At 37.6% G+C, this 15,752-nt stretch overlaps 1 protein-coding gene across 3 annotated transcripts in view; it reads right to left on the bottom strand.

Annotated features, from left to right (window-relative positions):
- Nucleotides 1-15,752, bottom strand: part of GASK1B (golgi associated kinase 1B) — a 70,274-nt gene that overhangs the window by 35,197 nt on the left and 19,325 nt on the right. For all 3 annotated transcript variants that reach the window (XM_069558602.1, XM_069558604.1, XM_069558601.1), the window contains one exon: nucleotides 7,845-8,059. In XM_069558602.1, coding sequence (XP_069414703.1) covers nucleotides 7,845-8,059 — 215 coding nt within the window. The remainder of the gene's footprint in view (nucleotides 1-7,844; nucleotides 8,060-15,752) is intronic.

Genomic DNA, 15,752 nt, shown 5'->3' with positions numbered 1-15,752 from the left:
TAGAGCTTCCTTCAACAGAAAGGAAAATGATAAAGAGGCTGTTGAGATTTAGTTGAAGTTTCCAAAATTAAATGTCAGACTTCTGTGGTGGTACAGTGGATAAGAATTTGCCTGCCACTACAGGAGACATGGGTTTGATCCCTGCTCCAGGAAGATCCCACATACCTCGGAGTAACTAAGTCCTAGATCCGCAGCTACTGAAGCCCTTGAATAGAGCCCATGCTCCACAACAGGAGAAGCCACCACAATGAGAAACCCATGCACCATGATGAGGTATAGACCCCACTCACCACAACTAGAGAAAAAACACACACAGCAAACCAAGAATCAGGCAACAACAACAAAATATCACCAGAAACAAGGCTTGCCCTCTAATCATTATTGGTTAGCTTTTCTGATTATAGGCTGCAAATCTCAAGGTCTTTCTTTTCTTGAAGATTTCACCACTAGTTTCATGAACTTCCACTCCATCCTCTGCTCCTCCATGGCATCACCCTCAGGACTTTCAACAACTACGCTGCTCAACCCCTACAGTGAGTACCTTTACATACTTCATCCTAGATGTCTTCATACATTCTCCACTTTCTTGCTACAACATTTTATCACACCAACTTCTTTCATTAAACTAAAAATAACTCGGCAGTTGTTGTAAAATAATAGTGTAAAATATGAGAAATGCAATTAGACAAACTTGCTGAAATCTCTATTTGGGAACTTGCTACCTAAGTAACAACAAATGAAAAGAGGTAACTGTTGAGAAACAATTCTTCATGGCATTTCTGCATGTATTACATCAAGCTTTGTTCTGCAACATTTGTTCAAGGATGTCAATATAACAGAAAGCACTGCAACTTACAAAGACTGTCTCCTTCTGGGATGGAAGATAGATTTTCTTCCTGACCCAATAATAAAAATAATGTCTCCTTCTGGGGCAAATGTTGGGCAGGTCTGCTCGCAGTATCTCATTAGATTGGTGGTTTTCTACGGCAAACATTATTCTCAATGGTGAAAAACTGAAAGCATATCCTCTAATTTCAGGAATGAGACAAGGGTCCTCAGTCTCATGACTATTATTCAACATAGTTTTGGAAGCCCAAGCCATGACAATCAGAGAAGAAAAAGAAATAAAATGGGTCCAGGCTGAGAAAGAAGTAAAACTCTCACTGTTAGCACAGAAAACCCTAAAGATACTATCAGAAAATTACTAGAGCTAATCAGTGAATTTAGTGAAGTCACAGGATGCAAAATCAATACACAGAAATCTCTTGCATTCCTATACACTAACAATGAAAGATCAAACAGAAATTAATGAGTCAGTCCCATTCATCATTGTAACAAAAATAATAAAACACCTAAGAGTAAACCTACCTAAGGAGACAAAAAAGTTGTATACAGAAAGTGTATAAGACACTTGATGAAAGTAATCAAAGACAAAATAAACAGACGAAGAGATATACCATGCTCCTGTTTTGGAAGAATCAATATTGTGAAAATGACTACACTACTCAAAGCAATCTACAGATTCGATACAATCCCTATCAAATTACCAATGGCATTTTTTCATAGAACTGGAACAAAAATTTCATAATTCATATGAAAATACAAAAGACTTTGAATAGCCAAAGCAATCTTGAGAAAGAAGAATGGAACTGGAGAAATCAACCTTCCTGACTTTATACTACAAAGCTATAGTCATCAACACAGAATGGTACTGGCACAAAAACAGAAATATAAACCAGTGGAACAAGATAGAAAGCCCAGAGATAAATCCATGCACCTATGGGGCACCTTATCTTTCACAAAAGAGACAAGAATATACAATGGAGAAAAGACTGCCTCTTCAATAAATGGTGCTGGGAAAACTGGACAGCTACATGTAAAAGAAAGAAATTAGAACACTTCCTAAAACTATACATAAAGATAAACTCAAAATGGATTAAAGACCTCAGTGTAAGAGCAGAAACTATAAAATTCTTGGAAGAAAACATAGACAGAACCCCCTTTGACTTCAAGATCCTCTACGCCAAACTGCCTAGAATAATGGAAATAAAAACAAAAATAAACAAATGGGACCTAATTCAACTTAAAATCTTTTGTACAGCAAAAGAAAGCATAAACAAGATGAAAAGGCAACCCTCAGAATGGGACAAATTAATAGCAAATGAAATAACTGACAAAGAATTAATTTCCAAAATATATAAGCAGCTTGGGCAGCTCAATATCAGAAAAACAACACAATCAAAAAAACGGGCATAAGACCTAAACAGACATTTCTCCAAAGAAGATATATAGATGGCCAATAAAATGCTGGGCAGTGCTTACTATTAGAGAAATGCAAATCAAAACTACAATGAGGTATCACCTCACACCAGTCAGAATGTGCTTAGTTGCTTGGTAGTGTCTGGCTCTTTGCAACACTTTGGACTGTAGCCTGTCAGGCTCCTCTGTCCATGGGATTTCCCAGGCAAGAATGCTGGAGTGTGTTGCCATTTCCTTCTCCAGGGGATCTCCACCCAGGGATCGAACGAGTGTCTCCAGTGTCTCCTGCATTGCATGTGGAGTCTTTACCTGCTGAGTCATCAGAATGGCCATCATCAAAAACATCTACAAACAGTAAATGCTGGAGAGGCTGTGGAGAAAATGGAGCCTTCTTGCACTATTGGTGGGAATGTAAATTGATACAGCCACTATGGAGAACAATATGGAGATTTCTTTAAAAACTAGGAATAAAACTACCATATGACTGAGCAATCCCACTACTGGGCATATACCCTAAGAAAACCATAATTCTAAAAGACACAGGTACCTTGATGTTCACTCTAGCACTATTTTCAATAGCCATGACATGGAAGCAACCTAGATTTCCATCAACAGATGAATGGATAAAGAAGCCATGGTAGATATAATGGAATATTACTCACCCATGAAAGGAACAAATTTTAGTCAGTTCTAGTGAGGTGGATGAACCTAGAGCCTGTTATACAGAGTGAAGTAAGTCAGAAAGAGAAAAACAAATATCATATATTAACATATATGGAATCTAGAAAAATGGTACTATTGAACATATCTGCAGGGCAGGAATAGAGATGCAGACATAGAGAACAGACTTGTGCACACAGCAGGGGAAGGAGAGGGCAGGACAAATTGAGAGAGCAGTGTTGAAACATATACATTACCATATACAAAATAAATAGCTAGTGGGAAATTGCTGTTTAACACAAGGAGCTCAACCTGATCCTCTGAAAATCTAGACAGGTGGGATGGGGTGCAGGGTGGGAGGAAGATTCAAGAGGGAGGGAACATATGTATACTTATAGCTGATTCACATTTTTGTATGGCAGAAACCAACACAACATTGTAAAGCAATTATCCTCCAATTAAAAATAAAAAATAAATATGCTTCATTTATAAATATTAATTATGAACCACCAGAAAGAAAAATTAAGAAAACAATCACTTTTACAATTATATAAAAAAGAATAAATTAGTTAGAAATAAACCCGATCAAAGAAGAAAAAAAGATCTGTACTCTGAAAGCTAAGAGAGATTGAAGATGACAGAACAGATGGAAAGATATTTTGTGCTGATAGATTGGAAGAATCAATATTTTTTAAAATGACTATACTACTCAAGCAATCTACATATTTAGTGCAATCCCTGTCAAAACACAAATGACATTTATCACAGGACTAGAGCAAACAACTCCAAAATTTGTATGAAAACAAAAAGACCCAAAAGAGCCAAAGCAATCTTGAGAAAGAAGGAAAAAAAAAAAAAAAACTAGAGTTGTCACAGTCCCTGATTTCAAGGTATACTACAAAACTACAGTAATCAAAGCTGTATGGTATTGACATAGAAACAAACATATAGATCAATGGAATAGAATAGAGAGCCCCAAAATAAACCAAAGCTTATATGGTCAATGAATCTACAATAAAGCAGGCAAGAATATACAGTGGGGAAAGACAGCCTCTTCAATAAGTGGTGGTGGGAAGACTGTACTGCTGTGTACAATAGAATCGATCTGGACTACTTTTTCATATCATATGAAAAATAAGTCAAAAATGGATTAAAGACCTAAATATAAGGCCCGAAGCCATAAATCTAGGAGAGAACATTAACAGTATGCTCTTTGACGTGTGTCTTAACAGTATTTTTTTTTTCTGGGATCTATCTCCTCAGGCAAGGGAAACAAAAGGAAAGATAAACAAATGGGACTACCAAACCTAAAAGCTTTTACACAGTAAGGTAAACTGTCAACAAAAGGAAGGCCACTTCTGAATGGGAGGATATATTTGCAAACTATATACCTATATATAGGTATATATAGGGGCTTATATACCTATATACATACTATATAACTATATACCTATATATAGGTATATATAGGGGTTAATATTCAAAATATACAAAGAATTCATACAATTCAACATCAAAAAACAGTTTAAAAATGGGCATAGAATATGAACAACCATTTTTCCCAAAGAAGACATTCAGATGGCCAACAAGCACATGAGAAGATGCTGAACACCCCTAATCACCCGGGAAATATAAAACCACAAGGAGAAAAAATCAGCAAAGAAAGGGACTTCCCTGCAGTCCAGCAGTTAAGACTCCACACTTCTGCTGTAGTGGGTGAGAGTTCAATCCCTAGTCGGGGAACTAAGATCCTGCATACCAACTGCTCCACTCCCCCCAAAATCAGCAAACAACCACAAGGAGATACTACCTCACGCCTGTCAGAATAGCTACTATCAAAGGATAACAAATTTTTGGCAAGAATGTAGAGAAAAGGGAAACCTTGTGCAATATTGGTGGGCATGAAAATTGGTGCATCTGGTCCCATCACTTCATGGCAAATAGATGAGGAAACAATGGAACCAATGACAGAGTTTACTTTCTTGAACACCAAAATCACTGCAGATGGTGACTGCAGCCATGAAATTAAAAGCCACTTGCTCCTTAGAAGAAAAGTTATGACAAGCCTAGACAGTTTATTAAAAAGCAGGGATATTACTTTGCCAACAAAGGTCTATCTAGTCAAAGCTATGGTTTTTCCAGTAGTTATGTATAGATGTGAGAGTTGGACTACAAAGAAAGCTGAGCACTGAAGAATTGATGCTTTCGAACTGTGGTGTTGGAGAAGACTCTTGAGAGTCGTTTGGACTGCAAGAAGATCAAACCAGTCAGTCCTAAAGGAAATCAGTCCTGAATATTCATTGGAAGGACTGATGCTGAAGCTGAAACTCCAATCCTTTGCCCACCTGATGTGAAGAACTGACTCATTTGAAAAGACCCTGATGCTAGGAAAGATTGAAGGCAAGAGGAGAAGGGGACAACAGAGGATAAGATGATTGGATGGCATCACCAGCTCAAATGGACATGAGTTTGAGCAAGCTCTGGGAGTTGGTGATGGACAGGGAAGCCTGGCATGTTGCAGTCCATGGGGTCACAGAGCCAGACATGACTGAGCAACTGAACTGAACTGAACTGATGGAGGTTCCTCAAAAACTTTCAAAAATATAACTGCTATATGATCTACTAATTTCACTTCTAAGTATTTACCTGAAGGAAACATTAATTTGAAAAGATATACCATTGTTCATTGCAACATTATTTACAATAGCCAAGATGTGGAAGTAACTTGTGTCCATCCACAGATGAATGGATAAAGATGTGAGATATCTACATATATGTATATATATATATTAAAAACTTCTCAGCCATAAAAAAGTGAAAACTTGCCATTTGTGACAACGTGGATGATCTAGATGGCATTATGCTAAATTAAATAAGTCAGACGAAGACAAACAACCATATTTATATGTGCAATCTAAAAAATAAACAAAAAATCAAAACAAAAGGAAAACTGACTTCTAAATGTAGAGGAAAAAAAATGGGTGGTTGCCAGAGAGGAGGGAGATTGACAGGTGAAATAAGCAACAGGGATTAAGAAATACAAACCTCCAGTTATAAAGTAAACAAGTCACAAGAATGTAACATACAGCATAAGGAATATAACTAATAATATTGTAATGACTTTTATGGGGACAGATGAATGCTAGCTTTACCACAGTGCTCATTTCATAATGCCTGCAAATGTCAAATCACTGTGGAGTATTCCTGAAACCAGCAAAATGTTGTACATCTTTTCATTTTTTAGTTTTTTAGTTCAAAAGAAATGAAATAAAGACTGGAGGTTTTCTTAGAAGGTACAAAAACCCACTGTGTGCAGCATTCAGTGAGGTCACTCTGTAACTCCCCAGTGGGCCTTGAGGGCAGAGGAACATGGGTAATGAAGTCATTTGTCTCTCATCTGGGAGTCCTTTGTCTTCTGTTAACATCTATGGCTGGCTAACCTGTTAGCCTACAAGCAGAGTAAGACCTCAGACACTTCACAGTTCTCAATAATAACCTCTTTACGCCTCAGTGACTTTACCTGTACAATGGACAGAAGGTGTCTACCTCACAGAGAGAGTGTGCTAATAAATGGAATGATAAGAGTATACATATACGGAGCCCTGCCTGAGCCTCACAGCTGCACAGCTCATCAGTATCTGGTGCTTCCTGATGGCCTCCTCCCCAAAGCAAGTGGCCTGCTCCCAGCTCAGTTCTCACTGGTGGCTGTGAAGCATGGACACCAGAGATCGTCTCTTCTTGAAAGTTCCTAATCCCTGTCCTGTGGCTCTCACCAAACTGGGTTTCTTTCTACACTTTTTCTTTTTTCTTTTTGGCCACACTGCATCTTGATTGCTGCCTGGGCTTTCTCTAACTGCAGTGAGCAGGGGCTACTCTCTGGTTGCAAGGCACAGGATTCTCATTGCAGTGGCTTCTCTTATTGTGGAGCACGGGCTTTAGGGGGATGGAGGCTTCAGTAGTTGTGGCGTGTAGGCCCAGCTGCTCCGAGCATGTGGGATCTTCCTGGACCAGGGATCAAACTCGTGCCCCCGCATTGGCAGGCAGATTCATAACCACCAGATCACCAGGGAAGCCCCTCTTTCTACATTTTTGTCCGTCTCTAGTTCCTTGCTGAAAAGACACACACACACATATGCACACACAAAATTAACAAAAGGAGAATGTTTTGTAGATGTCCTAAGATAGTCTTAAATTGCCATAAAAATGCTAATTAACAATACAACAGCAGGCAGCTTTTCTAAAGTGGAAGAAGAGGAAAGCAGTAATTGGAATGAGGGGACAGGAAGAGTCATGAGATCCTCATCAGAAGGAGATAAAAGTTATAAGAAACCTATAAAACATCTAATCATGCAGTTATGTAGATGGCCAATATTTATTATTCTCCAATGTCAATCTTAATGATGTATTTACAAAGAATTACTGGAAAGAAAACAGGAAATGGTGACTGTAAGAAAAGTGACCAAGGGACCACTGAAACAGTGTGGAAAAATAGAAAAAAAGACAAACTTCTACTATCACCAGATCCCAGGATTCCAGCCCAGTTTTGAGCAGCTGTGACAACTTGGGTGAGTTGCTTAACCTCAGTTTACTTACCTTCCAAGTGCTGTAAGACTACCTACCTTGAAAAGCCACTGATGGGTTATCATAATAAACTGTATGTATGATAGGTATGACGATTCTAGTAGTAATGTACTGAAGAATTACCTATTCAGAAATTAATAAAAGGACTGAGGGACATTTCTGAACATTTCCTAAGAGGATATAATGTCTTATGATGTTGTACCAGGCTTGCCAAATACAACATTATAGAATTTAAACTACACTTTCATAAAAACCCAGAAGGTGCAGAAACTTCCTAACTGTGGACTTCCATAACTCAGTGTTAGTCTTAGGTAACTACTTACTTGATTAAAAAAAAAACTTACCTGTAACAAAAAATCAAAGAGGGCCATCTTGGACCACTCGTGGTGATGTATTTCAGTACAGCCCCATTCAGGCTTGGGTACTCGACCATTCTGCCAGCACTTCTGTTTCAGCAACTGCTGATAAGTTCCCCAAGTGAGCTTAACAGAAGAGTGGGTCTCATTATTTGTTGGAGACAAAGATGGATCCCAGAGGATGAAAGGACATGGGCGGCCATCTATAAAAGCCAAAAAAAAAAAAAAAGAAGAAGAAAAAAACAGTTAGCAAGTTACTGACTCTGTGTGTGCCCTTGGATGTCATTCACTCTTGCACAACTTTACATTCTCACCTGCCCTGTGCTAGAATTGGATTACATAACATTTAAGCTCCCTTTGTCTTCTGAGTAATTTAATATTCATATACCTTTATGATGCTTCCTGATAACAGTTTATAGATGGAAAGTAACTATTAGACAAGGAAAGAAAAGGATTTTTAAAAAAAGATACTTTACAGATGTGGCAGGAATAGGGCTATAACCACCAATAACAACGCCTTCTGGTTAATGTGGTTTTATTCCACATCTAAAAGCAGCCACCATGAAAAAGGAAAGAATCCAGACATTTATAATTGTCTATTCAGTGTCTGAGTGGAGCTGCACTCTATCTGTAATAACAACTGTCTGATTTTCTGAGGCCACAGTATGATGTTAGGAAGAAAAAGAATTTTTAGAAGTTGCAAATTTAAAAGTGAAATTGCATGTTTCACACCAAACATGCAAGTGAAATTGCATGTTTCACTATAATCTCCAAAGAAACAAAAAGGAAGTAAGAGGTTTAGAGGTGTTTTGGATTTGTTTCTTTTTTTTTTTTTTTCTTTTCTGATAGAACAATGGCACTGCTGGTAAACAATTGTTTATTCACATAAAACCACCCAAAGTACATTTAAGCAAATATCATCTTTATCAATTTCCAGTGCATAGAATATATTTCAAAGAAAATGTCACTTGAATGTTTTTGTCTGTTTTGATAGCTTAGAAATTTCACTGCTAAACTGTACATTAAATGATACTGCAGGCTTAAAACCAAAAGTATCTCTCTCAAGCCTCCATGTCTGTCAAATAAAGTCACTCAAAGAGGATGATGAGCAGCTTTGCTTGTAACTTAAAAATCAGAATGATCTCTTGAAAAAAGGAAGAGAAAGTAAGTCACAAAGATCTGAAAAATCACATTTAACTCATTCTTAACAAGCCTGAACAATAGAAGCCTCTGAAACTATGGTTGGAATGTCAAGACACATCACAGGGATTTTTAAAGCTTTTTCAAATAAGCTGAGAGGTTCTCAATCTATAACTGTTTTTGTTAAAGACTTGTTTTCCCACCCTGCTTGTTTGCCTTTGTGTAGAGCTCTTATCTCTAGTCTTTAGAGCAAGGACAGTCACCCTTCTAACCACTCTTCAATTTGGTGTGCCAGGGACCTCAATAATATTAGTAACATCCACTTAATCATCCTAAGCACCTACATTCCACTTTTGTTCAAAGGAAAAATCTTTCTCCTTTTAGCCTTGCAATTTAGGCCAGGGCATGTAGAAAATCCTTTAGACTGTGGAAAATAGGTCACAGTCACTGATGTACAATTAAAAGAAAAATAAAGAAAGAGGAATCATAACTAAAGAACTTAATTGTTATCTCACTCCTTTTTATTTCCTTTACTGTACTAAATGGTTTCATGCTACTGGGACCTAATTATCTTCTTAGATGCTAGATAAGTATAATGTTAACTGTATATGTTCCAAATACTATGCCAATTTTAAAAATAATAATAATAAATTTCAGGTAGAAGCAGTTAACCCTAAAGGAAATCAATGCTGAGCATTCACTGGAAGGACTGAAGCTCCAATACTTTGGCTATCTGATGCGAAGAGCCAGCTCATTGGAAAAAACCCTGGTGCTAGGAAAGATTGAAGGCAAAAGGAGAAGGGCGTGGCAGAGGATGAGATAGTTTGAAAGCATCACCAGCTAAATGGACATGAATTTGAGCAAACTCTGGGAGACAGTGGAGGACAGATGAGCCTGGCGTGCTTCAGTCCGTGGGATAGCAAAGAGTCAGACATGACTTAGTAGCTGAACAACAATAACAACAGGAGCAGTCCATCATGCAGTGCAAGACACGAATAAACCAGTGTAGCCAAGCACGTGTAAGAGACACAGCATAGCTTTCAAAGATTTTTTTGTTGTTGTTTAGTCACTAAATCATGTCCAACTCTTTGGGACCCCATGGATTGTAGCCCACTGGGATCCTCTGTCCATGGATTTCCCAGGCAAGGATATTTGAGTGGGTTGCCATTGCCGTCTCCATAGGATCTTCCCAACCCAGGGATCAAACTTGCATCTCCTGCGTGTGTTTCCTTCATTGCAGGTGGATTCTTTACCACTGTGCCTCCAGGGAAGCTTTGAAAGATATGGACTTCAAAATATTAATACCAAGAGGCTCTATCAGCCAGTATCTTTGGAACAAAGTGATACACAGCTAGCACTTTGCATTCTCAGTGATAGAAAGTACTCAAGCGGAGTTGAAATCCAACACTGAATTCCAACAAAACAAATCAATGTACCAGAAAGAAGACCAGCAGTCTCCTTAGTACATGAGGCCCTTAGAGAAAGGAGGAAATGATGCACATAAACAGTTAACAATTTCTGCATTGCTTTTTCCTTTGCTTTAGAAATATTTGTTTCATTTTTTTTAAAAAAGTAAATCTATTCATGTTAGGAAATGTGGAAAAACATTAAAATGTATAGCTAAAAGATGACCTCTTACTATATATAGGAAACACTAAAGTTTCCACCAAAAAAGAAAAAACAGATGGAACTAATAAATGAATTTAGTAAAGTTACAGGATAAAAGATTGATATATAGATATCTACTGCTCTTCTATATACTGAAAATGAACTCTCAGAAGGAGAAATTAAGGAAACAATCACATTTACAATCATATCAAAAAGAATAAAATTCCTAAGAATAAACTTAATCAAGGAGGTAAAAAATCTATTTACTGAAAAATATAAAACATTAATGAAGAATTTTGAAAATTATATCAATACAGAAAATGGAAAGATATCCCATGCCCTTGTATTGGAATAATTAATATTGTTAAAATGGTCATACTACCCAAAGCCACCTACAGATTTACTATAATATCTATCAAAATACCCATGATACTTTTCACAAAACTAGAACAAATAATCCTAAAATTTATATGAAGCCCAAAAGACCCCCAATTCTCAAGGCAATCCTGAGAAAAAAGAACAGAGCTAAAGGAATCACGCTCTCTGACTTCAGACAATACTGCAAAGCTATAGTGATCAAAATAGTATAGAACTGGCACAAAATCAGACACACAGATCAATGGAACAGAATAGAGAATGGAGAAGTAAACTCACACCCATAGAGTCAATCTACAACAAAGGAGGCAAGAATATTCAATGAAGAAAATGCAGTCTCTTCATTAAGTGATGCTGGAAAAACTGGACAGCTACATGTTGAAAGAATGAGATTAGATGTTTCCTCATACCATGTACAATAAACTCAAAATGAATTAAAGACCTAAATGTAAGACCTGAAACCATAAAACTCTTAGAAGAAAAACACAGACAGAATATCCTTTGACATAAATCATAGCAATATTTTTTGGAACCAGCTCCTAAGATAAAAGAAATAAAAACAAAAATAAACAAATGAGACCTAATTATACTTAAAAACATTTACACAGCAAAGGAAACCATAAGCAAAACAGAAAGAAAATATTTGTAAATGAAATGACTGACAAGGGGCTAATATCCAACATACATAAACAGCTCATACAATTCAATATCAGAAAAACAAAGAAGGCTTTAAAAAATGAGAATACATGAATAGACATTTTTCCAAAGAAAACTTATAGATGGCCAATAGGTTATGAAAGGATACTTAATCTGCTATTCATCAGAGAAATGCAAATCAAATCACAATGAGATATCACCTCACATCTGTCAGAATGGCTAACATAATAAAGAATACAAATGATGAATCTCCATACTGTTCTCCACAGTAGCTATATTAATTTATATTCCCACCAACAGTGCAAGAAGGTTAGAATTACCTGTTATGCTCCGAGCCCGTATCTCCGAACGAGGTTACTCCCTTTTACCAGGAGAGTTGTCCTCCCCGGGGGGACGGAGATCCCGGACGAGCCCTGAAATGTTATGCTGCTAGCCCGTATCTCCGAACCGACCGAGAGAGCAAGTCCACCACAGTAATGCAAAAACAAGAAGGGAGTTTATCTGTAGCGCGCTAGGGCTCTTGTCGGATTCCCTTGTGTGGGATGAGACTTGAGCCCTAGCGCGCTAGAGATAAACTCCCTTCTTGTTTTTGCATTACTGTGGTGGACTTGCTCTCTCGGTTGGTTCGGAGATATGGGCTCGGAGCATACCATTACCTTATGACCCAACAATTCCAATACTGGGCATATACCCTGAGAAAACCATAATTGAAAGAGACACATGTACTCCAGTGTTTGTTGCAACACTTTTTACAATAGCTAGGACATGGAAGCAACCTAGACATCCATCAACAGATGAATGGATATGGAAGCATTCCTATGGAATGGACATGGAAGCAACCTAGACATCCATCAACAGATGAACTGTGGTGTATATATATGTATATGTACATGTGTATATACAGACAAACATAATGAAATATTATTATAAAATATCAACTATAAAAAAGAACACATTCGAGTCAGTCCTAATGAAGTAGACGAACCTAGAGTCTATTCTACAGGGTGAAGTGAGAAAGAGAAAGACAAATGTTGCATATTAACACATGAGTATGAAATCTAAAAAGACGGCACTGATGAACCTATTTGTGAGGCAGCAATGCAGATGCAGACATAGAGTGCAGACTTGTGGACACAGTGGGGGAAGAGAGGGTGGGACAATTGAGAGAACAGTATGGAAACATGTATCACCATATGTGAAATAGATAGCAAGTCAGAATTTGCTGTGTGATCCAGGGAGATCAACCCAGTGCTCTGTGACCACCTAAAGGGGTAGGATGGCGTGAGAGGTGGGGGGTGGGGGCTCAGGAGAGAAGGGACATAGGTATCCCTGTGGCTGAATCACGTTAATGTATAGCAGAAACCAATACAATATTGTAAAGCAATTATCCTCCAATAACAAAAAAGAACACAAATAACACAAGCTGGAGAGAGTATAGAGGAAAGGGAACCCTCCTACACTGTTACTAGCAAGGCAAATTGGTGCAGCCACTGTGGAAAACAATATGAAGGTTTCTCAAAATACTAAATATAGAGCTACCATATGATCGGGCAATTACAATGCTGGGCATATATCTATAGAAAACAAAAATACTAATTTTAAAAGATACATGCACCCCAATGTTTGCAGCAGCACTGTTTACAATTGCTAAGATACAGAAACAACCTACATGTCCATCAACAAAAGAATGGGCAACAAAGATGTGGTGTGTGTGTGTGTGTGTGTGTGTGTGTGTGTGTGTACATATTCAGTGAATACTTCCTGGTAATAACAAAGAATGAAATTCTGCCATTTGCAACAACATGGATGGGCCTGAAGAGTATGATGCTTAGTGAAATAAGTCAGACAGAGAAAGACAAGTACTCTAAGTTATCACATTCTTGTGGAATTTAAAAAATAAAGCAAATCAAATTATGTAATAAGACAGAAACAGATTCACAGACATAGAGGACAAATTAGTAGTTACCAGTGGAGGGAGAGAAGTAGGAGGAGCAAGTCAGAGGTAGGGGATTAAGAGTCACAAACTACTATGCATAAAAACAAAGAAACAACAAAGGTATACAGCACAAGAAAATATAACCATGATTTTTAATAACTTCAGATGGAGTATAAAACTACAGAAACACTGACTATTCTACACATGAAACTAATAAAATATTCTAATCAACTATAATACAAAGAAATATATATATACAGCCAGAAAACAACAATCGTCTACAATCTCCAGTCATTGGTCCCATTATTTGTATATTTACATCAGATATTTTCCCATGTCTTTCTTTCACACCTGAAAAAATGAACTGTTTTTAGAAATTTAAGGAGTATAGCTTGTGGTTAGAGTTCAGACTCTGGAACCCAAGAGACTTTCTGAATTCTGGTCACATTACTTCTTAGCTTTGTGATGTTAGACAAGTTATATAATCTCTTCAAACCTCGCTTTCATCCTCTGTAAAATGTGGGCGATACTGTACCTTCCAAAACTAACTGCATTAGGGTTAATGGGATCATGCATTTAAAGTTCTCAGTGTGGTGTCTCACATATATGCATATCCTAGAAAGGTTTTGCTCTAACTATTATTACACGCATGCATTATAAAATCACATAATTCATCAGGCTTCCCTTAGCCCTTATTTGTTTATTGAGCATCTACTATACCTCAAGTGCCGCTCTAGGCCTTGAGCATACATACACACATGCATACGTGTCAGGTTTTCAGTTGTTTGGCTTTTGTTTGTTTTGTTTTTTGTGGCTGTTTGGCTTTCATAGAACTTACATTTCCACCAAGGGAAAGGCGCAAAAATTACAAAGGATGATAGACTATTTGGAATCATCTTACATATATAGTTTGTCAGAACTGTTTCACTAAATGTTATATTGCAAACATGTCTCTTACAATTAAATATTCTTAAGTATTATCACTTTAACTGTGATATCTAGCCCCGTGTTCAGATGGTGACTGAGGGCCATACAATGTCCACCAGCAGGCACTCAACTCCATTGAGACACAAAAGCAGTGGCAACAATACATACACAAAGGGTGGTGACCAAGTTCCAATAAAACTTTATTACAGACACTGAGTATACATTTTATATATTTTTAAGTGTCATAGTAATATGATGATGATGATGATATTTTTTCAACCGTTTAAAAATGGTAGAAACCATTGGTAGCTCACGAAACACAAAAATGGGCTGTGGGCTCTCTCTCACCCACAGACTGTAGTGAATCAACTGTTACCATTTCAGTCTATGAGTATATTGCATTTCATTTACCATTTTCTTCCTTTTATACCTTAAAAATTTTTTGAATGATACATTTTCTATTAAATCATTTGAAAAATTGTTCTCAAACGGCCACAGGGAGCTTTCAGCAGATAGGAATAATTGGTTTTCTGTTAGTATCGACTGTTGTCCTCCACATCCATCTCCCGTTAGCAAATATTCTGACTGTCACAGAAAGAGGTTCTATGCTGCCCTGCCTGACATCAGTCACCACAGGAAAAGGGTTTCCAGAAAGCAGGGCCAGCGCCAGTTCTCAGAGTTGGTAGGCCACCCTCTCTTCCTCCCAACAAACAGGTCTTGCAGAGCATTTGTGCACACTGCCCTCCCTTGAGGCAGTGACAGCTGCCAGGATGGCTCCAGAGCTCAGAACTGTGAGCAGCTACTGCGAGAACTCCACTTTGTAAAAAATATGGCTGATAACAGCATTAAATGAACTTTGATAGATCTGAAGGCATGACAGAAAAATAGTCTCTGAAAGCAGGAAATGGGTTAAAGCGACTTACCTGGAGTGCCTCAGAGACGAGCTGCACTCATCTCTTCACATTCGGGTTTGTCAAAATGACGCAGCGCTGTGCTCTCTGGAGAAATTTTACAGTGAGGAAATAAAATTCTAACTGTCAGAGTGGGGAGGAAGTGGGGTTTTAAAAGATATGTGGGTGCTCATGTAAACTAAAGGTTACACAGCTGTCTTTTAAAAAAATGAGACTTGCCAGTATAAAACTTATTTTTTCCAAAATCTGAATAGTTCCCCTGAATTTTTATGTTCTCCCAAGTTTGTTCTTTATTCAGTAGCACAAAGAAGACATTCTTCTGAGCAGATGAATGTGAAAATC

This window comes from Ovis canadensis, chromosome 17 (genome assembly GCF_042477335.2).
Source record: "Ovis canadensis isolate MfBH-ARS-UI-01 breed Bighorn chromosome 17, ARS-UI_OviCan_v2, whole genome shotgun sequence".
NCBI lineage: Eukaryota > Metazoa > Chordata > Mammalia > Artiodactyla > Bovidae > Ovis > Ovis canadensis.
This window is presented reverse-complemented; position numbering and strand designations above follow the sequence as displayed.